Genomic DNA, 23,449 nt, shown 5'->3' with positions numbered 1-23,449 from the left:
GAACGCACGGGGCTCTGCTTACCGAAAGAGCCAGCAGGGCCACAGAGACAGGACGCTACAAATCGGGCAGCGTGGCTGAGATTGAAGGGACCTCGGTCGCCTTAAACACTGGCGAGGGGTGGAGAAATATATATGATAGAGATGGAGAAAGACAAAGAGGTGAGAGCTAGTTAGATAGCTGTAAAATGCCACCTGACCGTTCATTAGATTTGTCTCCATTTGTCTGGGTGGTAGTGTGTGTGGAGGAGGAGATTACATTTCCACGCCATGGGCCAGCCCACAGATGAAGCGCTGCTGAGGAGGTTGATTAGCCACATCAGTGAGACACAGCAAGACAAGGCGTCACAGACCGCCGCTGGACCGAGTCCCATCTGCCTCCTGCTAAGCACACAACCAAGGCCAGATTGACTTGTTTTGATCCAATGAGGGAGCTTCTGTGCCTGCTGCTGTTGGTAAATTGCAACAGCACACAAGGCCGAAGCTCTTCCTGCACGCACAAATCACAATAATGCGGCGAGTTGACACCATTCCTCATTCCTCAAACCGCCGATGCAGTTTTCACAGCTCGCACAACGGAGCGTGACCGTGAAGCAATGAGAGCTGGCCACATTTTTGTATGATGACCAATCCCAAGGAAGAAGCAGTGTCCCACAATGTGTGCGCAGCTGTTGGTTCACAACAGCAGCAGTAAGCGGCAGAAGAGGAGCTGCTTAGATTATGGCCCCTGTTTTAACCGTCCAAAAGCACGCGGTCTGAAGCGAGTGGCACAAGCGCATTTAGGGTGTGTCCATGTCACAATTTTAACAGCAGAAAAAGTTGCAGCACGAGGCGCATGGTTTAAAAGGGTTGTACTCAGTGTCTCAATTAATCATGGGAGTGTTTTGAGCGTAACAATAACCCAATCAGACTATCATCTGCCATTCCCTTTAAAAAACAGGTGTGCTTGAACCTTTGTGGATTACTGGGCTGGGCTATTATAATGGCTCAGTGTTTCACAATGAATTAGATTCTATTTGTGGTGAGTTAATTACATATTGTGACTGACCAGTCAGCCCAGTCCTGACAGAGGCGCGCAGCACCTCTGTGCACCCTGAGGGTGCGAATCCGTGCACTGCACACAGCTCTACAAAGAAGTAACGGCACAAATCACAACATTAGAAATATTTTATATTATATTATGATACATATAAAATAATTCTTGGTTCATTATGAAACTGTAGAGGGACAAAATTTAGTCGAGGTGATGAAAGGGAGACACTGTGGCACACTCTGCTTGTGTGTAACAGGCATGTTGTGCGGCCTCCTCCTTAAAATGGCAATGAAATACTGTGCCACTGATTTACGACCAGGTTTTTGTTGGTCAGTCACACAATCGCTTTCCACTGTCTCAAAATAGCGATGCGCCAACAATGCGCCAGACCACAGCTCACTTTAAGATCAACATGCCCATGGGTGCTCAGATGGGCACAGGTGTATCTGCTATTTAAACAACAAGGACACTGGATGGAAAAAACTGCATCACTTCAAAACAGCCTCAACTATATTTGTGCATCGAGGGATTAGTATGAAATAAAAAAGTGCATGAACGACATGGACCCAGACTTGGTCCCTGACATGCCAAAGTCCTTGGCTAAGAAAATGTATTCAACTGAGGTGGAAACAACGCAGTCCCAGGGCTGCTGCTCAGCTCCATCTTGATAGTAGCCACTCTGAAAGGCAGGCGTGTTCCCCTCACTGTCCAGATTCTTATCTCTGTAATTGCCTTCCAGTCAAGGAGGAGCACTAGCGAAGCTGGCAACAGCGTCGCCTGCCACCCACTCCACGACAGGAGCCATGCTCCAACGGAGACTCTGGAGTACTGGGGCCTTTACTTCATTGCCAAGAAAGATGTGGGCGCCACTTTGTCAAATTGACCTGCATTCAGGATCCAAATGTCGTCTCTCTCTTGAGGTACCACGGGATGTTTAGAGCGAACAGGGAGCTGCAGGTTTATTGACATGTCACAGGTCCAGGTGCTATCGCTCCAGAACACCGGAGCTCCAGCCAAGAGTTAGATTAGTGTCTCATCTGTAGTGTCCACAATGGCTGGATTGAGAGCAGACATTTACTGTGTGAGAACCAACTCTTGTCCCTGCAGAAACTAGGCAGCCAGAGTTTATATGAATGTGTTTACTTGTTTCATTCTTCTAAAGCCTTATTTTACAAAACCTAGTATTTTAAATGCTGACAATAAGGGCTCGACTAATAAACTGCTCTATAAATGTCTATAAACAATCCAAAACCCAAAGAATTTGATTATAGAAGACTAAGAAAACAATAAAATATCCGCAGCTAATTTACTGCTTTTCAACTCAAGGTTTTAAAAGAAAAAGAGCCACAAAGGCAGCGACAACATTTGCTAAAAGCTGATATTAGGATTAGATCCATTCAAAGGTGACTTTGTATGACTCGATCAGCCTAATCCATTTCTGCATATATTGCTGCGGAGCACAGACTCCACATTCCAACTGTTTAATGCTGCGCAAACAACTGAGAGCAGGTCCCACCAGGATCCCAGAAAAACCAACACCTCGCTCTCTCAACTGAGCTGAATCCATCATCTGAAAGCTGGCAGGAAAATCAATGAAAACTAATAAAAGGGTCATGCAGCGTGAACAGAGGCCTTATTTGAATTATGTCCAAGGATGCGGTCTGGTCCTATAAAGTGCCTGGTGTGCACTGTTTACTGTACGCCTCGGGAATGACTTTCACTAGGGGAATTTTGAAATAAAACAAGGTTCAATCAGCTCATTTCTTTAATTAGTCTCAACTACTACATGTTGCACTGTGAGCTTTTAATACCCTGAACACCAGGGCATCTCTGGAAAAAGAAAGTGCAAGAAAACCTGCCCATACATGAGTCATGGTTCCAAAGAAGAATGACTTTCTCAACTCAGCTTATTTTCTCTGAAGAGAGACAGGACTTTTGTCTCTCCTCTCCTTAAAGCTCCACGAGATTTCTGCCTTTATCAAAGATTCATACAAATCCAGCCTGAAGACAAAAACTTTTCCTTCTCTTATAGCCTCACTGCTACATGCACTCAAACCCAAAGCTTTTTAGCAGCAAAACAAAAGACGTGATACATACCGGCCACGTTCACTTTCTCTGCGTTTGTGGCGCTGGGTGTGGCAGGGCTGGTGCCATTGGTCAGGTTGCCCCCCGTACCGTTGTAAATGTTCTCCACCTTCGACTCCAGCTTGCCCAGCCTCAGCATGATGTTATCCAGCAGCACCGCAAGGGTCTTCTTCAAGTCTGCAAAGCCAGAATGTGAACAGGTCAGTGGGGCAAAAGACCTGAAAATGTGAAATTTAGCCACAACTGTATTTACAGCACTGAAATCTTTTACTTTGAAAAAAAAAAATTCTGAAGTGATGTAGTTTCAATTATCCTCCTTGAAATTTCCAATAGGAAACTTTGAATGGTGGTATTACAAGTATTTTTCAGGGTTCACTATTCAGAAAATCCAACTGTCCAATATTAAAAAACTGCATTCAAGTTACTCAAATTCCCTGAGGCAAATGTAAGTCAAAAAATTCAGGTTACGTCCAAAACACCGAGGATACTTGTTAGGCAGAGGTGTATGGATTTGGTCTGATTGCGTTCAGACTTGATTGCTTATCGTTGGTAAGAGAATGTGTCCAATTCTTTCATCATCACAGGGCTCATCCTTCCAGTGAATACATGCATGTAAAGTATGCTGCTGCCTGTAGTCTGGGGAATCTTGCTCAACAATGTTTGAAAATGTACGACCAGGGAGACTCCAGCTCCCTCTACAGCAAGTCGCTAGCCAGAAGCTTATTTAAATGTAAAACCGGAGCCGGGGCGTCTTTGCAGGTGACCTTGCTATTTAATTTGGGCCTTTGCATTTTTTTTTTTTTTCCATGGGCATTTATCTGCATAGGACACAGCTAATGGTAGAATGAGCAGAAGGGATGGGTTACTGCATGGCATTTCTTGGCCTTTTTTATTGCGGTGTTTGTCTGATACAGTTACCTGCAGCTACTGCAATGACATTTACAGAGAAATGTGAAGTTGTTTCAAGCTGCTGTGCCTTGTACTTACAGAACAACAACATGCAATATGTTATCAGCACATGCTATTTGTCTACACACAGAGCTCATCAAACCCACACTATATTATTTATGCATTGGTTTAGATTGCATGTGTGCAGAGCCAGATCTACATTGCATCACACTTGCTTTCCTCAGATGATGATAATTGCAGCTTGTCTATCACATACAAGCGCCACATTTTCCCTCAGTGCGATGCATTTGACACGCCAGTTTTCATCACGTCAGAGAGATTGGCAAGGGCACGAGGCCTGGCACGGCGCACCGGCCTGATCTGTGTGAAGACAAACGCCAGAGCATTTGTCTGGTTTGGACGAGCTGTGTGCGCTGGGAGGAACCGATGCGCAGAAAGCAGCGTAGTCAGGCCAGGAAGAAACCAAACAGAAAGCTCTGGAGCCGCAGCCCTGCCAAGCTATCGGAACGAACATAATTGGGAGAAAAGGGGTGAGTCCAGGGCTAATGCTCCCCTCTGTTCACCTCAGGAACATAGGCCTGGGCCCAGTGACTCCAAGCTGCACTTCACAGATTCACCAGGCTTGTTTAGTATCCTCGCTCTCACTTCCTCTTGTATGTATGATAGAGTTGCATATGCAAATGCAAGCAATGGTTTAAAGGAGAATGCGGATTATGTTAAAATCTACACATTTAAGCCATTGGCAAAATGATGTCTTCACAAAGGCAAAATCTATCAACCATGTGTGAAAAGAAAAGGAAGACTATATCTGCCTCTTTTGGGGTGATACCAACAGCTTGCATGATATGACAACTTCTTTAGACACAGCATTTCCTGTTTCCTCTATACAATCCGACAACAGGCCTTGATTAGTCTGCTATCTTGACTGTTCTTGTTTCCTCACAGACTTAGCTCTAGTGCTGTTCAAAGTGAAAGTTGGCTATTTTACCAGTGGCTGTGATGTGTCAGTGTTTCAAATCTGCTTTAGAGAGATAAACTTTGACTTCTGAGTTCAAATTTAATATTTGCTGCTGCCCAGTTGGTTCGTCTGAAGGTAAAGTTAAGGTTCATGTTTTTATAGGAGAATTAGCTCTGTAAAATTACGCTACAGCTGTAAGATCTCACCACACCTTAATGCAAACAAGAGGCAGTGTGATGTAAATTAAGTTTCATCTTATTGTTAATGTACATGAGAAGTAAAGATATCAGTTGTATTTATTGAGTGAATCTCATACTCAACAGAGCTGAAAGCTCAGAAATTTCTTTTTTTTGCCCTTGAAAAAAGGCTGTTGGTGGACCTTAGAGCGGAGATTATTTTGTCAGACAACAGGCGTACAGTTGTGTTGAAGTGTAATAACCGGAGCCTGGTTAAGACTGTGATGTCAGCAAAAACAGCAAACTGAGGAGAGAGTTTGCTTTAACAAAAATCTAGATTCAACAGAAGTGTGAGGTTCAGAGTTTGTTTTTTCCACAAGTTAATTCTACACAAGGAACAATTTTCAGTAATTCTTTAATGTGTAAAAAAGAAAAAAATTCTGCACTAATTTGTTATGTGTGTGTTGTCGAGCGTTTGTGGGTTTCTATGAAAACAGAAAAATCCTTTTTCTTCAGGACAACAGAGTTTTTCACCCAGTGAGACTCTGAAAGTTCTCAAGTTTAATAATAATGAAATGTGAGGTTCTGAGTCAGAGGCCTTCATTAGCAACTGTGTTAGAAAAGCATCCATGGTGCTGTGAATAATACTTGTCCTCCTCTACACTAACACTGCTGCCGGGTAACCAGATGAGTAATAGCACACCTAGGGACACATTTCTGCCTGTCCCAATATTTCTTAACAAGGTGACGCAGTTGCAAAACAAATCCTGCAGCAGTAAACACTCTGAACTTCACTTTGCTTTAAAGAATAGTGTCATATAAGGTAATTATCTGGGTGCACAAAGAGCTGTGATTTTTCATTATGCCCATGTGCATTAAAAGAGAAGAGATAACACTGGAACATAAGCCCAAGGCTTTCATCCGTGATCCCTATTGTCTACTGTCATCCACAAACTAAGTCAACCTAGCCTTGCAGAGCTCTCCCAATGTGTTATCACAAAGAGGAGAAAGAAGCAGAAGGAGCGCACAATGACCTTCCACTCTGGAGAGGACGGAGAGGATCAGAGCAGCAGGAGAAGCTCGGACCACACCCAGTCCTCGCTGCGGGGCAGCTGGATTCCCCTGACTTCTGATACTGGCCCCGCGGAGCTGCTCGCAGCGCACACAGAGAGTACAAGTGTGATACGTGTCCGCGGCGCCAAAGAAATCCACAATAGCTGTTGAACTGTGCCGTAACAAGATACAGTGTCAGGTGGCATGTTACACCCGGTTGCACAGATCAGTTTCCGAATGGGTAGAAAGGAAGAGATCATATCCTCTCCGCGTCTAACTTTACTGTGGAGGAGGAAGATGGCAGCACCTTAGACCAGGCTACAGGCGGACAGATGTTTCTGGTGCAAATGTGGCACCAATGGGAATCGACTGGATACTGCAGTGCTGCTCTTTTGTTGGACTGTAGGGCTGTAGAAAACTGTATTAAATCCTAAATATGAATCTACAAGAAGATATAAAGAACAGGAAAAGCTTTATACCCGCTGTAGCTTCTCTACCACCGGATGTTTATACTAATTTTATCTTGCGTTGACTGCACTACTGTGGTTGCCTGTTCCGGTTTTACACTGTCATTTTTTTTTTTTTTTTTTGAGGTGTTTGAGGTTTAATGTTGTGACGCACTTTGTAATCTTTGTTCTCTCTAACTTTTTTAATCATTATTATCATTTTTATTCCTGAGTTTTCAAAAAACAGTGCCACATTTACTCGTTTGTGAACAAGATGAGAACGTGTGACTGAGATTGTGGCATCTGTACGATGTGATGTTTTTCAGTTTTTAGCTCCGAAACATATCTTAATGTGGAGAGGTGCTGTCAAGAGCTTCTGTGAGCCAGACCCATTGAAGAGCCTTGGCAGCAGTGCAGACATTTTCCCCTCTAAAGTTTTTCAGTGAGCCTCGTCCTGCTAACCAATCAGAAAAGGCTAAAGTCAGGGCAGGAGCTCAGAGTTGTCAATCAATATGTCAACGCACTCATGGTCGTCTACTCCTCCTGCACTGAGCCTTCAAGCTGGTATTAGCTGCTGGAAGACATTCCTATGCAGCCACATCACAGGCTAGCAAGCTCCCAATTCCTGCATCAGCTGAGTTAGCGACTATGACGAGGGTGAAGGTGAACGGCAGGGCAGAGTGTAACGGAGGACAGAGTTTGCTTTAGAGTCTGCACTAAAATATTCATCAATAGGATGCACATTTGGTTCATAGGACTTTTATGTATCTGGGAAACCAAATGCTTCTGAAAAGGTTCATATTTTTAAAAAGAGATCAGGTTGAGGTGGAGGTCAAACAGGAAAACACCATCTGTAAACACGTCTTAGGACTGGACTGACTTCATAAATCTTAATTAGAGCTTTTTAATAATATGTCCTCAGTTCAACTTATGGCACTAGGTTTGCATAATAAAGTGTAAAATATCTTTTCAGTTAACAGTGGAGACTGCATCACTGAAATCTTTAGGACAATGATCAAAAAGTATCAGTGCATAAACAGGCAGAGCCCCAGCTGCTCAGACACTGATTTCATTCTTTTCAACAGGTGTGTTTCTTACAATCAGTCCAACCAATAACTCACTGCTCCAAATGGGCTTTCAGGAGACTCAATATTAAATTCACATGCATTAAGATTTTATAGGTCATTTATGAGTGGCAAAGGAGGAAACCCTGTTTCCCCTAACTCATTACAAATCATATCAAAGCAAATCATCGACCAAGAGTCAACACAGGAAGCACAAAGTATCTTGCTGCCTCCCTATCTAATCAAGGACATGAAATGGATTTTGATGTGATATTGGACGGCGGTCAGCAGGCTGCTGCAGCTCCGGCAGCACCGTGGAAATCAATCCATCATATAAGGGGAACAAAGCAAACTGGACAGGACATTGTTCCCAGGAAACTCTGGCTGATATTACAAGAAAGTCTATGGACTGGGCTTGGATCACATTTACCCAAATTATTCATATGATTTACAGAAGGCTAAGTCCTATGTAAATGTAGTATATATACTGTATATGCAGTTTCTTTGCTGACTAACATTAACTGTTCTTCATCCCATGTTATTAATAACAGGTCATATTTAATTATATATTATCAATTACTTGATTAAAATGAGCTATTTGTTAGTTTTGCTATTGCTCATAGCCAACATTGGCATTAACAGCTGAGGTTTGCTTTCCTATAAGCAGCTCAGATAATTACTGTTGCGGTGAATGGAAAAAGTTCAGCTTACTACTTGTTTGGCTTTGGAGGTGCTTTGCATAGCGAGTTGACATTTTCCACATGTTTGCATGTGCATGAACACCAGCAGATTAATGCTCCTAAAGAGTAAAGACTCGTAAGCTTAAGCTTGAAACTCTATGCAAGTACTGCACTGCTTTCTTTGCATACTCCAGCTTTTTCTTTATATTATCCTGGTGCTGATTTAATCTCCAGGAGCTTTACTGTATCCTGTTGTTTCTCTGAGCATTAGAGAAGAATCAATTCCAATCTCAGGTTTCTAATGAAGCCTCCCATCGAGCCATACAGGTCTATTAATGGCATGAATAACTTATTGAAGGGTCTTCTGAACCTGTGCTATTACAGTATTATGCTCCAATGCAGCTGGATCTGAGTTAAATCTCCCCAACAACTTTTCTTGAATGTAGGCAATATTATGTAAACAAGTGGAACCATCCGAGATGTAAAAAGGGAATGAAAGCAAAGGACACGACCACAAAATGAAAATGAAGGTATTATGGCTCATGCAACAACAATTAATAGATTAATTTTGCTATGAGCAAGCTAACCATGCTCATTTTTGGAAGTCAGACACCTGGGAAAGAAACCTGTGCAGTCCACATTGTAGATGACACTTTCAGCTTCAGTGTACTGAAAGAACAAAAAGACGTCTCTGGAGAAGCACATCACAGATCCAGGTCAGGCTGGAAAAAAACTGTATGAAGATATGGAACGAAAATACTTTCCTTTCCTCTCAGCTGTGTCAGTCACTAAGCAATGAACCCTAAATTTTCTCCAGTGGAAGTAGAAGATTGGTTCTGCTGGATAGCTTTTCAGCATGAGTGTATAATGCAGCTTGGTGTTGGTGAAAATAAACCTGGCCAAAGTTGAGGCAAAAGGACACCTCCTGCTCCCTGAAAACACTGTGTCAGTTAAGTTACACGAGCCAGCTACTCACCATAAGCGGTCATGGTACCGACATAGGGCCCATCCATGACACTCTGGTTCTCCTCAGCCAGAGCTTTGATGTAGCGCTTGCTGAGGTCCAGGATCTGCTGCCGCAGCACAGCGCTGTTCTCATGGCTGGCTCGCTGCTGGATGGTGAAATGCAGCAGCATCATGCCCCAGATGAACCCAAAGCTGACCAGGAAGAAGCCCAGCTTCTGGGATGACAGCTTCCACAGAAAGGGTGTAGCCATGCTGACTTGACAGGGAGTTGTTGCGGCTGCTCTGACTCTGACTGAACCGAGGGAAGGTGCAAAGGTCAGGAAGGAGAATCAGGAGGGCAGGCGGGGCATGGCTGTGTCAGTCGGAGGATTTGCGGTGGTTTTTGGCAGGTGGAGTGTGGCTTGTTTGCCTCACCAGCGTAACTTCCTTCTCTGACCCATCCTCACCGCTCAGTAGCATCTCAGGGGACTGAGTCTGACCTGTTGCATCCTGCTGCAAAAAAGACAGAGAGGAAAGAGAGACCAGTGGTTATTTGGTTTGTCTGATAAACAAAGATAATGAGGGAGTTCCCTCTCCCAACCCAGTCCCACACATACATAGTTGAAATTAAAATACTGATAACTGGTGTGAGTCAGCAGTGTCAGCTGACACTTGTGTGACAGAGTCCAAAACTCAAAAATATTCGATTTACAATGACATTAAATACAAAGGAGCTGAAATATGAAATCCCCATATTGGAGGACCTGAAATAAGCAAACATTTGTGATTTGTCCTTACTAAATGACAAAAAAATACATGATTATAAAAAATTTATTTCCTCAGTCAAGTAATCAATAAACCAATTAACTGTTTCAGCAGCTGGGACATGCTTGCACAGATGTATTATAATACATGCACTTGTTGTTCAGGGCTTTTAACTTCAAAATTCACAGAGCATTGAACAACAAGTGCGTCCCAGCCCGGTTCATCTCTTTCTAGTGAAAACACTTCTGTTGTGACTGAGCATCTGCAGCTCATTCGTGTCTTTGGTTGTGTTGTTTTGGTTTTTTTTTTGAAAATTTGTTTGTGTGTTGTCTATTTACGTGGGTTTTCTGAAGGTGCAGTGCGCTGAGCTCTCAGGGCCACCGTACAGAACAGACCTCATGCCTGTAACTTTAAGCAGAGCAGCCGGTTCAAAACCACAGCACAGCACACAGCACAGAGGCACACTGTATCCCAACTGGAGGTCATTGTGTGTGGAAGCTGCTACGGTATGCACGCAGACTGGTGACATACCATTTGACTGGAGGCTTGCAGTGTACTGGGCCAGGCCGAGCATGCAGGGAAAACTTCTCCTCAAATTCCTTTTGTCAGTTATGTATAAAAGTCCAACTAAAATCTCTCTGAATAGGAGAATCAAGTTGTGTTGGGGATGGGGGTATAGATTATATAAGACGGGACAGCTACAGCCTTTAAGCAAAAATACTCGTGACTACTTCCTAAAAACAAGATAATATAAAATCCTCCACTGATTTTTGAAAGAGAAGCTACACAGACACAGCCTGGTCTCACCCAGACAGCGTGATGTTTTTGATTGATGGCGCTGCAGGAGGGTTTATAGTTCCTTCAAAACATAAACATTTGGGTCTCCCACAATCCATCTTCCTCACTGACAAGCAAGAACACAAACAACATTTTAAATACACTGCCACTTTCTGTTTTTACATTTACTTTCTTTTTTTTTTTCTCAAATCAAATTTTCAACAGGCCTTTTCTGCTACATAAATGTATGAAACTCTCCCACACTTGGACTGTGTGTGTGTGTGTGTGTGGTTCAGCATAAGGACATTCTGTATGTTTGAGATGTAAAGGTCACAGGTTTATTCATGTACTCTGACAAAGTGCAAAACATCTGTAGGAGGTAAAATGTCAGGCAGGAATCAGGACTTCAGTTACTTGCTCACAGCAGTTACGACTAACATCTATCTTAATTACTGATTAACCTCTTAATCATTTCAATGCTCAGAAAAGAGTGAAAAAATTGCCAGTTTTTGTCCAACAAATAATCCAAAACTCAAAGTGTTCAATTCTTTAATATTACGTTTGAAGCCGGAAGCTGCACATCGTTATCTCTTCATGCCCTTATGCCTCTCTATTATCAGCCATCTAATGAAGGTATTAAATGTCAAAACCAAAGAGGAAATAGCAACAGTTACATCTGATAAACTCTTTCAGTATTGAGTGAAACAGACATTGACTTCCCTGAGGAACTAGTCATGTGCTGTGGGAGTTGGAAATTACTACCAACAACTTGTTTTTAGCAGGTGCTCTTTCACCCCATCTACACAGTCACTTCGCGCACAATGGGTGGATTATATAACTGAGTGTAAACGCAGGGAAGATTAACGATGGATTGAAATTCAACGGCTCAGAGGTTCAGAAGTAATTCATCTTTACTCCAACTGTCAGTTATGAGCTTGTGGAAATAGCCACTGCAGAGTCAGTCCACTGTGATAACGGTGGCTGAAGTTACACGGAAATCAGCCATTGTTCTCTCTGTCTCATTAAGGCCTGAGAACAAGGCACTTCCAGTTACAACAACGCACACAATCGCACAGAGGGTGCACCCAGCTGCGGAAGCACTCACCTGACCCCAATCAGTGAAACCAGCGAGAGTTGTGTGCGGTTTCGAAAGCAGCATCAGTGAGAGAACATAATAAAACATCTGTCTCCCCTGTGGCTGATAAATGTGATTCATCCATGCGTTTGTCTTTATGGGTGGTCGTTAGCTAAAGGGTTAGCTATAGAGCATAACTTATTCTTCTTCTGACGTTCTGGAGAGTTATAAAGCAGCTTCAGGTGTATTACCAGCAGCCCCTGATAGATTGGTGCCAGATTTGTGATCTGGCCAACACAGACCCACACAGGTGGCTAAAGGCTTGTTTGTACCTAAATACGGATGCAGGGACCTGTGGACTGGCACACACTAAACAGACATGGATTTATTTATATACATACTACAATAAGGGGTTTGCGAACACACACAAGCTCCACACATGCACACTAAACATAAACAAGATGGCAACCTCACAATTGCAAGAGGAAGAACGTGTTTGTTATATTTGGCTGAACAACAAGGAAAGACCAAGAATTGTACAAACTGCAGAGATGTGGATGGCGACGGATCTCCTTGCACGGCTCTTCACACTTTCAAACGTGTTTATTTTGTATATCACGCAGGGGTCTGCAAAGACCTCCTCTGACATGGGCGGATAACCAGCTTTCCATCACGCAAACCCTTAAAGCCACACAGATACAAACAGCATGAAATGGACTTAAATGTAAATGAAAAAGTGTCTTAAATCTTTTTTTTAGGTTTTATTCTAATACAAGACAATGAAATGAATGTAATTACAATGAATGTAAGTGCTTCAAAATCACAACACCAGAGGCACTTAATCATTTCCTTTCACATTGTTCTCCTGTCACACCTCACTGTTGAATGCCCCATTGTTTGAACAGTCTTTAAGGCTAAGGTTGTTACCTGGGTATTGTTTGTCGTAGACACAAATTTGTAGCAACAGGAAACACACAAGTCTGAGCAGTTAGTCAGTTACAACTTCCCATATCATAGGTGTTGTTAAGCAATGCTGTAAACAAACAACTAGACACCATTTTATTATATGTTTAACCAGAAAGAGCAAACCGATGGCCGATTACCGATAGCGATCCGGATCAAACACTTATGTTTATGCAGTTTAAATGTTGATTAAAATGCCTATGTATCTGTGGCCACCTTTTACACTGCTGTTGAGAAGACCCCTCATTATGCCACATTTGCTTGTTAACACTGAAACAAACAAAGTCGATGTAAAGCCGGCCCCATGTGACTTTAGAAAGTGTGCCTGGGTTCCAGGATCAGAGGCTTAACATGTAACACGAGGGCATCTGCGTCTGCCCTGCAATGCCACCTCTCCCTTTTACACAGACGTCAGTCCGGCTCCGTGACTGCCTCCCCTTCCGGTTTAAGGTACCTTTCATACGGAGCCTTAAGGTGCAACAAAGGCGCAACGTTCCCACCTCGAAGTATAAAAGGGCCTTGACACATTTCCAGGATTTCCCTGGTTTATGCAGCAGGATGCTGCACATTGAGCCCGGCTGCCGTAGAGGAGAGGAGCTGCAACACTAACTTGCTGAGGTGGACAAAACACAGCATGAAAGGATCAGGTTTTTAATTGGCAGTGTTTAAGAAACCAATTGATAAAATATAACCAGATCAGCCAAGGAGCAGGATATCTCTGATGTTTGTGAAACAAATATCACATTTCCAGTCATTAGCCCTGTCCTCTTTCTCCACTGCGTGAGCAGCTTCATAGAACTGTGAGAAAAACTCAAGAAAGGCAATTAATGTAGACATTAAACTCTAATGTGCTATTGTCATGCTTGCTATCTTTATTGCCGATTGAACACAGTCATGCCAGGAACAACACTTTTGGCCAAAACCATCCAACTTTTGCCCAAAATGAGGCAGCCCCGCAGCACTTGTGAAGCTGTGAAATAGTTCAGCAAGTCTAAACTGACCTCAAGGCAATCTATACACAAGTAATTGCCCCTAGCTTTAGGCACTGAGCGACGAAAAAAGAACTTTCCAACACACAATCAAGACTGAAGAAAATAAATGATGTTCTCTCATCTGGATTCAACTGCTGTAGCAGTAAATGATCCTAAGTGTGGGGAAGGGATTTCTGCAACCCTCCCTTTGAACTGCAGCTTTCTGATGCACTTTCAAAGCAGCTTTTGACCAGGTCAGGACCACAGCCGCCGCAATGGATGCAACACATGACTGAAACGGCTAAAACCCCCGCGCCTGCCCATATTTAAATCATTCTGTTTATTCACCCTTTACAAGGACTTTATTTTATTGTATCCAAAGCAGAGCGAAGACAGTTATATCAGCACTGAATTGTCGGCACAAAATCATCAGCGCCGTTCTCAAGAAACACAAAAGGCCGTAACACAAAAGCCTCTTTTCACCTTACATCCATCAGCCTCATAAATAGGTCAGAGACAGCTGCAAGCAGCTTCCAGCAGGGCTGGAATCTCACAGCAGGTTATGACACACTATAATTGTTCAGTCATTTAAGACGAAGGCTCACTGGTTTCTTTATCGACATTTTGACAGAGGAGGGATATATAACGTATTATCTGAAAAGAAGTAAAAATGCAAATCCCTGTATCTTTTTTTGTTACTAACATTTAACTCGAATTTGCTTTGTGGTGTGTGCAACACAAGCCTTTCTGTAGAAAACAAAATCTCCGCACCGCACTGTGAATTCATGAGACAAGCCCTTGGCAGTGGCGCTGTGCAATCTGCAGTGCTGATAACATCGGATGTCTCTCGTTCCTCGGGACTCTGTTGGAGGAGGGCAGGAAAAGGCTGGCAGCGCTCTCTGGTTGGACGCCGACAAGGATGGGAGGCTTTGGGGCTGTTTATCAAAGAGGAACGCTGCTCAGACTACCCCGTGGTACATTGCTGTAAGAAGCGTGAGCCAAAACCCACACAGAACATTGACTCAACCGTTTCTGAGTACACACACTCCCAGTCGGTGCTGGCTGACTTGTCTGGCCTCATTTCTTGTGTCTGTCAATCTTATTTAAGACCAGAAAGTGATCAGGCAACATCACTCCTTTGTTAGGAAGGTTTCCAATCACAGGCTGTGTCCTATAATCTGGAGGAAAGAAACAATGCAGCCACTCAACCCCCCCAACACACACACACACACACACACACACACACACACACACACACACACAGCAGCACATACATCTCCTCTCAGTTACCTTCTGGTTTCTAATTCAGGTCTGTAATTTGTCTGGCAGGGAGCCCTCTGGCTCTCAGCAGCAACAGCCCAGTGAAACTCTATGTGTTGACAGCCAGCTAGGGTTGCAGAATATACGATCCTTCGCAACTTGAGATGATAATGTAACAACCTGCTGAACGGTTTTTTCATTGTTGGAAGAAGTACCACACAAAACCCTGCAGGTTCAGGGAGGCAGTGAAGACAGAAACAATTAAATCATCTCCCACCGTCCTGGGAGGAATCACTGTCCTCCCAAATCTGCTACAAAGGACTTCTTCCTGTTGGGGACAGCAGAGCAGTTTATAGTATCGACCGCACTGTAGCACTGATAGTCAGAGCCAGACATAAAACAAGGAGGGTTCACGCCCATCCCTAACCAGGAAATAACAGAAAATTATGTTGAAAGATGGATGTGATAACTGTAACCGTACTGTTTTTATCTGACCAAAAAAAAAAAAAAAAAAACACATCAGAAAAAAGAAGAGAGCAAAGTAAAGAAGAAAATGACGCTCATTTTCTATGTGATGCTCTGAAATTACAGATCTGGTTTTAACACCTTTCCCGGGTCCTGTTTCACAGCTTTCACGCTGTGTTTCTGATGAACACAGCTTTATTTTTAATGGTTGCACTGGTGACCTTTGTGTTGAAGCACAGCAGGGAGCCTTTAGTCCAACAGAACCAAGAGGAACTCTGGGTAAAGATTCTTTAATGTTACAACTGATCTTAATTAAGTACATTTATAAAAACAACATAACACCTAAATGTGATGCAGCTGATTGCTTTTTAGTAGTCGCATAAAAAGTCGAACGGGCGCCATCTGTTTGCAATCAAGGTGTGACAAGAAATTTGATGGGAAATACATATGTATCTAAAAGCTCCAGACAGATGGTGAGTCAGCTTCCTGTCAAGAACTGCATTATGAATGCAGAAGTTCAATAGAAAAATATGACAACCATAATAAAAAAGTACCAATCGGGGAATTTACAAGGTGAGAGTAACCAACCGAGACTGAAAAAGTGAAAGAAAGATACTCTGATTATCTAGAAACACACACCAAAAAAAAAAAGAACAAGGTGAGTCAATTTCTACGTAAATAACAATGGAAGGACTCCTGACTAAGCATTTACATAACAAAGCAGAGTCTTCTTTGTCCAGTTTCCAGCTCTAAATGCACCTGTTTAGATTAACAAATACCTACAGCATTGCTTTAGGTCGTAGCAGTATCCAATATGAATGTTTATAGTGAGGGGTATTTGTCTGTTTCTCACCCATCATGGATCCTTGCTTTATTTTCCCTGCAGACGTAACTGGTTTATGGTAAAGTCGCAGGGATTTAGAGTTAACAATGATATTGCATCATTGTCAAATAATCATCTAGGGCTTTAATATTGTTCCAGCGGATTCCTAATCACGCAGCCTTTGCCCTTGTTCTGTAATATGCTGAATTGTTAAGACCGCGCCAGATGGCTGAGCGAGGTAAAGACTCTGTCCATTTCCTCTGCATCTGCGGTCGGAGCTGAAAATAACTCAAAGTGTAGTTTAAGGGATATTCCATAAAGGTGAAGCGGGCCAGGGGAGGTCTAGATTAATTCCAGTGCATTACTCCAGGTCTAAAAGAGAGAGAAAAAATATACGCTAAGAGCTCGTTGTATAACCACAGAAAGTAGTGAAATATGCTCTAGATGTAGCCTCGCCATCAATTATGGATCACCTTTGAAAAAGTATCAATTTTTCTGCTGAATATAAATAGGCTTTCTTAGCGTTTGACTTCTCGCACCAAGGTAACCTAAAAGCTCTCTGGAGGAGGCAGCCCGCAGCTTTACTTCTATTTATTTTTTATTTTTCTAATACACCTCTTTTTTAGAGTCCAAGGATTTTATTATAACTGCTGTGAACTCTAAATAAACCTTAATAAACCCCAAAATCACAGAAAAAAATCCTTATTATTTCAGAACTTGCCTCAGAATCATCACGTTCTCAAGTTTTCTGCAGTTTCAAAGTGATCCAGTGACAGATGTCAGTACTTTCAAGGGTATGTTGCAAACAACTGCTCTTTCAGCAGCAGGGTGGACTCAGAGGAGGCTCACAGTGTCAGTAAAATGTGAGTTAATACTAAAAAAAATGCACATAACAAGTTTCCAGAGCCCAAATAAACATATCTGCGGTCACATTGACTTTTTACAAACAAGAGAAGAGCATACCTGTGCTATCTCACTTTCACCTTCTGAATGATCAGGGAAAATCCCCGTACTCGTCTACTGACGTTCATGCCTGTTACCGTGGTTACAAAATGATTTGCTTGTACAGACCTCTTCCTTGACAGTTCAGAATTTGTGCTAAAATCACATCTGCTGTCGTACAATCCTGCTCGGTCTGCTTTGCCTTCACACCACAGTCAAAATAAATGTTTGCTTAAACCAAACTAACCAGGTTCAATGTGAAAGAAAAACACAGAGATATTAATTTGACAATCACAGAAGATTAAGAAACCCATAAAATATTCACTTATGGAGAAGCTGGAAGCTGCTTTAAAAAATACCTTAACCATTTATCTTTTTCCTGCAGATTTATTTTCAGTTAGTCGACTAATAGTTTAATCATTCCAGAGCTCGGTCCTACAACATCAAAACTTCATCTGAAAATTAAAATGTAAAGACAATTTTATAAATGTGAAAATTCAAGATGGCCTCATGCACACTGATGCTGTGACAACCCTCCATTTAGCACAGACGCTTAAAGGCTCAGGTTGTGGGATTATTTTGAAAAGTGAAATTCCTCATCCCAGTCAATCCCCTCCCAGACCAAGACTGAGCTAGTTTTCCTGTTGCCTGGCTAAAGAAGACGTGATCCTGATAATATGGCCCTGCTACCATGGAGACCGCTGTGACTCTGCATCTTAATGGACTTTTTCGCATAGGCCCCGCCTCTTAATTATTCATTAGACCCTCCAGAGAAACAGGCCCTGCCGCAGCTTCCCCACCTTACTGGTGTGAATCCAGCTTGTAACCAGCTAACATCGCGGTTTAAGACAGACTTTCCCTGCAGCTCAGTTCAACAAGTTTGTCTCAAATGTGAGAGGCACCAAGATCGATGTTAATGTGTTCTTTATTGACTCACTAATGGGCTCAAACAGCTCTTCAAGGGTACCAATTTCAAGGTTTAGTCACATAAAGATTCACACAGTCCCACAATTTTTATCAAGAGAATAAAAGACAAAAGAAGCTTCCAGTAAATAAGTAAAATAAATGAATAAAACTACTACTACTACTGCCAGTGGTGGTGAGGGTGAGAAAAAAATTCATTTTAGTTAGTTAATCTTCCTGTAAGTCAGATGATGAGATCAAGGGGGGAAACAATGCAATCTGAAAATAGTGTTTAACTGTCACGTCCACTTCTCTTTCTCTCTTGTCTCTTCCCGCCTCAGTGTGTCTGATCACAGTGCAGCTGGGGATTGAAATGACTCTGTGAATGTCCACATGGAAAACATGGCATTTAAACTTCATTCAGGTGCACTGTTCTCCCCAGTTCAACCTTCTTAACTCAGTCTGTTTGAAAATAAAGTCTCAGACTGAGATCAGTCAAAGTCTAAAAATAAATGTTAATGTCCTGATAAGCATCTGTTTTACACACACACACACACACACACACACACACACACACACACACACACACACACACACACACACACGATCTCTTGCTAGATTTCAACACCTTGCAATATTCAACTTGATGAAAAATACAGTGTACTGCAGTGGCTTTAAACCCTACAGGCCTAATGCTGAACACATTAGGTGGAATACACTTATTGTAAAGCAGTGAGCCTACAGAGATGTATCACAGTGAACATAGCCTTTGTGATGTGTTAATGAATATTTATTGTTATTATTACATTTTAGGTTTTTACTTTCTTATTGTAAAGCTTTGGAAAAAAAATTAATGGAAAAGTATAGTGAACAAAATGCATCCTGGTTACACTGTAGTGAAATATTAAAACTGTACATTAGCCTGCCTGGATTCCTGTTTGCTCTATATTTCTATCTTCCTGAATGAAATGAAGTATGATCAGATAGAAAGAAAATAATATTCACCCTAGATCAGAATTATATTACACAACCGTTCTTTTAAAAGGGAAGGATCGAGCTTGATGACACTTCCTTCCTCCACCTCTGGAGTAACACGCTGTAAAACCACAGAGCTTAAACCTTGACCTGAAAGTCCAGCTCCACTCTGGAAACCTAAATCCAATCAACTACGTCCGCAGTGGACCGTTCAGGAACAGGTTGCTCTGATAGAGCAGAGTCCCTGGACAGCTTAGACACCCCGAGTGCCTGCAAAGACCGGCGTTTCTCCCACACCGGTGACAATCAGTGAAGCCTCGACTGTCTTCACAAAAGGAATTGCCTCAGCACTTTTGGAGACAGGAGGAAGAAAACATGTGGGATTTCACACCACCCTCATGGAAAAGGAAGCAGAGTAGGAGGTGACCCAAAAGTGTGCCTTCAATACTACATTTTGTTTCATTCCTTTTTTATTGTCGTTTAATCCTTGTTTGGACTGAGCCTTTTTTTTTTTTTTTTTTTTTTTTTAAAATTCAAATGACTTCTGAGTCATTTCAAATTCGTTCGAACTTAATTTCTAGAAGAAGTGACGGCCGTCTTTCACTACACAATAAACACGCCTGTTAATTGTAGGTCTTACAGGCTCTTTCAACACTGTACAAAAAGGGGAAGTTAGCATTTCAGGTGGATCTCCATGACCAACACCATGCAACAAACACCCACAAACTGTAACCCTTACTTCACAGGAACTGCTTACATCTGATCAATGAGCCTGATTCTCACTTTGTTCTCTAAGTAAGACTTCCTTTGTCTGCAGCACCAACTCCAGCTCTTTTCATTCCATAGAACTTGTGATACATTGGTTTCTTCTGTCCTTTGTTGCCATTGAAGGAGTTAGAATAGACAAACTTGTCTACAAGCACCTTATAAAGTCATCTACTGAGCCAGAAACATGCAGCTCAGGTATCCCTCTCCTCAGACTAGCGCTGACAGGTTTAACCTGCCACAACACGCCACGAGAGCAGGCCGAGAGGACCACCCCGAACATGACCCGCATGTGGAAAACAAGCCCAGTGACAAGTGTGGCTGAGAACCACAAATGAGATCTTGAGGGCAGGCACTTTGTTTTCTCCTGTAGTGACCACAGACAAGCTTTGTTGTTATGACAACACAAGTTGGCTTCATCACAATATGTAGAAGAACGATACTAAAGTAATAAAATGAAGATGCACACACACACACACACACACACACTCCCACACACACACACTCCCAAAATGTCCTCACTCCATCAGGCTTTTAACTCAAACTGGTCCTCACAAAGACAGAACACACACACACATATTAAAATGCAAATTTAACATTTAACTGTTCTATGGCTTTAAGTTCACTGGCACCCCCTGCACTGCATGTCTAACTCATGACACATTCCCTGATATAAAACTAATTCAAATGATGGTCTTTACTCTTAATGCAAGTCCAGATCCTCTAAAAGCCCTTAAAGATGTCAGGAGTGGCTAAGTGTGCTCACTTTCTATCTTTGGGACGTAAAATATAACTAAAACAAACTCCAGTCAGACACATTTGCTTACTCAGATCATATTACAGACTGAAAATGTGCTTAATCAACCCAATACTGTGTAAAGGCACTCCAAGCAAGATAGCTGTCAAACTATGACAAAAGCCTTATTACTGACACTGACAATACTGACATTTCTGGTATTGCTGGATTTTTCTGGCTGACTGAAGCGGTGGTTTCCATAAACACAATACTAGATTATTCCAGTATTCCAGGTTTGACAGGTTTGCTGAGCCCCTAACTAGGAAACAGTGGCACAAATTTAAATGCCTCACATGATAGTGACATTTTCATATGTGTGTGTATGCTCTTCACAGCAGTTAAAAGTTCAATATTCACCCTGCAAAGTGAGACAAACAAAAAAGAGGCATGGAATTGTTTTGTGGAGTCTGAGGCGAGGCTTTTAAAAATCCCTAATCTTCCTTTTATTACATTTTCAGTTTCTTAGTCATTGCCCTGGTTGTGAAAAACAGCTTTTCAAGAGGGTTTGCTGCACTTTTTGTGACCTGCCCCGTCGATGAACAGCTCTCTGCAGCTTAAATGTGCAGCGTGAATGTTTGAGCGTTTTGCAGCTACGGAGCTCCAAACAGTGGACTGACTGTAACGAAGTGAATGTGTGGTGCACGATAGGAAAAAGACTCTTCGGTGAGGAGAGCCCGCGGAGTGGGGTTTCTGGCTAACGTGCACAATCTTCCTCCAAAAAGCTGATTCATGCCTCAGTCTGACCTTAAGAATAATCTTTACTGACCCGAACACTAAATAACACTGGAAATCAAATCACCTTCAAGGATTGCTGACATTGGAGACAGAATTTTTTTTGGCTTAGTGATCAGTAACTAGACTGACCACACAAATGTGAAAAGACAGGTGTGTGTGTGTGTGTGTGAGTGTGTGTTTGTGCTGAGAGAACAGGAGTCCTTTAATCAGAGAAAGGCCAAGTGTTCCACTTCTCTGCATGGCATCCATCACCACAGCCCACTTCTCCTCGATCCCTCCGCCTTCAATCCCTTCTCCCTCATCCCTCCACTGCCTCGGCTGGCTCTCCACCCGGGCCCACCAGCACAACCCCCGTGCCCCCCTCCCTCTCACTCTCACACACACACACACACACACATACACCCTCCAACGATTTCTTGCCAGTGAAGCATGCCACCGAAGCAAAGCTCCTTTTCCTCAGGATTTATAATCCCAAAGGCTCCAGCAAAAAGGCGACTGAAAGAGCTCTTTATAAAGCCAGGGGCAGTCGGTGGCTCACCTCTAGATGGTCACTACATTCAGCATCAGCTCACAGCCTACAGTCGAGGATTATAACCAGACAGGAGGGACGTTTTCTGCTGGGTCACACTGTATAAGATAACATATACTTTATAAGGTCCCAGCTTACAGGTTTCTCCGACGCACCTACCAAAACCATATCACAAGCATCTTTACAGACAAAGGCGTTCTGTATCCACATTTGCGGCCTGCATGTTAATAACACAAGCAACATCTCATATAATCAAATCAGCATGTCATAACCTGATTATGTTGCAGACTGAAAATAACTGGACTGTACTGGCGAGCTAAGTGTTTCTGCAATGAGCCAAACACAAACAGCCTCTCATTTCCCCTAGACCCTTTTTACGGACTGTTTTTTAAACAATTTTAGGTTTGACTACTCTTGTAGAAAGAGTTGTAAAGTAAGAAAAACCATATAATAATAGTGGCTTTTAAATAAGACATAATTAAGTCAATAATTTAATGAAAAAAATAAGGCAATGGCTTAAGTGTTATTGCAAACATTGCTCCCCAGGGATTTACTTTGAAATTCGCCTCTTATCATAACAGGTGCAGGCCAAAAAAAAAAAAAAACAAGGCATGAATTAAGATCATCTCTGGAGACCAAAACAATAATAAAAAAAATTTCAAAATTAAAAAAAAAAAAAAACGTCTGGCTGCTGTTTTCACGACGCCGACAAACACATGGAGGAGCGGCGCCGTCACTGCCAGGTGAGGGGGGGGGGGGGGGGGGTCGCAGCTTCATCACCGCCGTCTTCCTCCTCTGTCAATACGGTGCATATCACAAGGCAACAACCGACAGAAATGCATAAGAGCACGGCTGCTGGTTTACTGACAGTACCCGAGAGATAAATCTTTAACCTCTCATCAAGGGACGTTGGTTAATGACTTGGAGTTGAACGGTTTTTTTTTCTTTTTTCAACCTGTTCGACACATTTACCCCCCCCAGGTTCAAGGATGCTCCTCGGCGAGTGCGGCGTCAATGTCTCCATTGTGCCGCCGTGTTACTGTCACTTTCCCTTGTGAGCTAGCTAAACCTGCCGTGTAATAACAACGGGACCCCCCTGCTCGCTGCGGCGATTAACGTCCCGATTCCCCGACCGGCTGTAAAAAAAAAGCTAGCGTCGTTAGCTAATCAGCTCCATTACCCACCAGCCTTGCTTTAATTCCGCCGGCCGCCTTGCGTGTCGGGTTGTCGCCCCTTTCTGGCTGCATTAGCTTTGTTTTGAAGGGGTTTGAGACGGGCTAGCACCCTCACAGTCGACCACCACTCATCTCACAACAAAACACGCACCGCCGCAATGACAAGTCGCCCACTCCCGAGAAC

At 42.7% G+C, this 23,449-nt stretch overlaps 1 protein-coding gene across 3 annotated transcripts in view; it reads right to left on the bottom strand.

Annotated features, from left to right (window-relative positions):
• The window catches only part of mgat5 (alpha-1,6-mannosylglycoprotein 6-beta-N-acetylglucosaminyltransferase), an 88,889-nt gene that overhangs the window by 65,086 nt on the left and 354 nt on the right, over nt 1-23,449 (bottom strand). For 2 of the 3 annotated variants that reach the window (XM_071463950.1, XM_071463951.1), the window contains exons 2-3: nt 9,378-9,856; nt 3,128-3,292 (exon numbers count right to left, since the gene is read on the bottom strand). In XM_071463950.1, the coding sequence (XP_071320051.1) occupies nt 3,128-3,292; nt 9,378-9,618 (406 nt within the window). In that variant the 5' untranslated portion in view covers nt 9,619-9,856. Of the gene's footprint in view, nt 1-3,127; nt 3,293-9,377; nt 9,860-23,449 lie in introns of all 3 variants that reach the window. The other variant, XM_071463949.1, reaches the window with a different exon arrangement.

This window comes from Trachinotus anak, unplaced genomic scaffold (assembly GCF_046630095.1).
Source record: "Trachinotus anak isolate AG129_WGS33_773 ecotype Australia unplaced genomic scaffold, CSIRO_AGI_Tana_v1 ptg000026l, whole genome shotgun sequence".
Classification (NCBI taxonomy): Eukaryota; Metazoa; Chordata; class Actinopteri; order Carangiformes; family Carangidae; genus Trachinotus; species Trachinotus anak.
The sequence above is the reverse complement of the archived record's forward strand: the minus strand, read 5'-3'. Positions and strand labels throughout refer to the sequence as shown.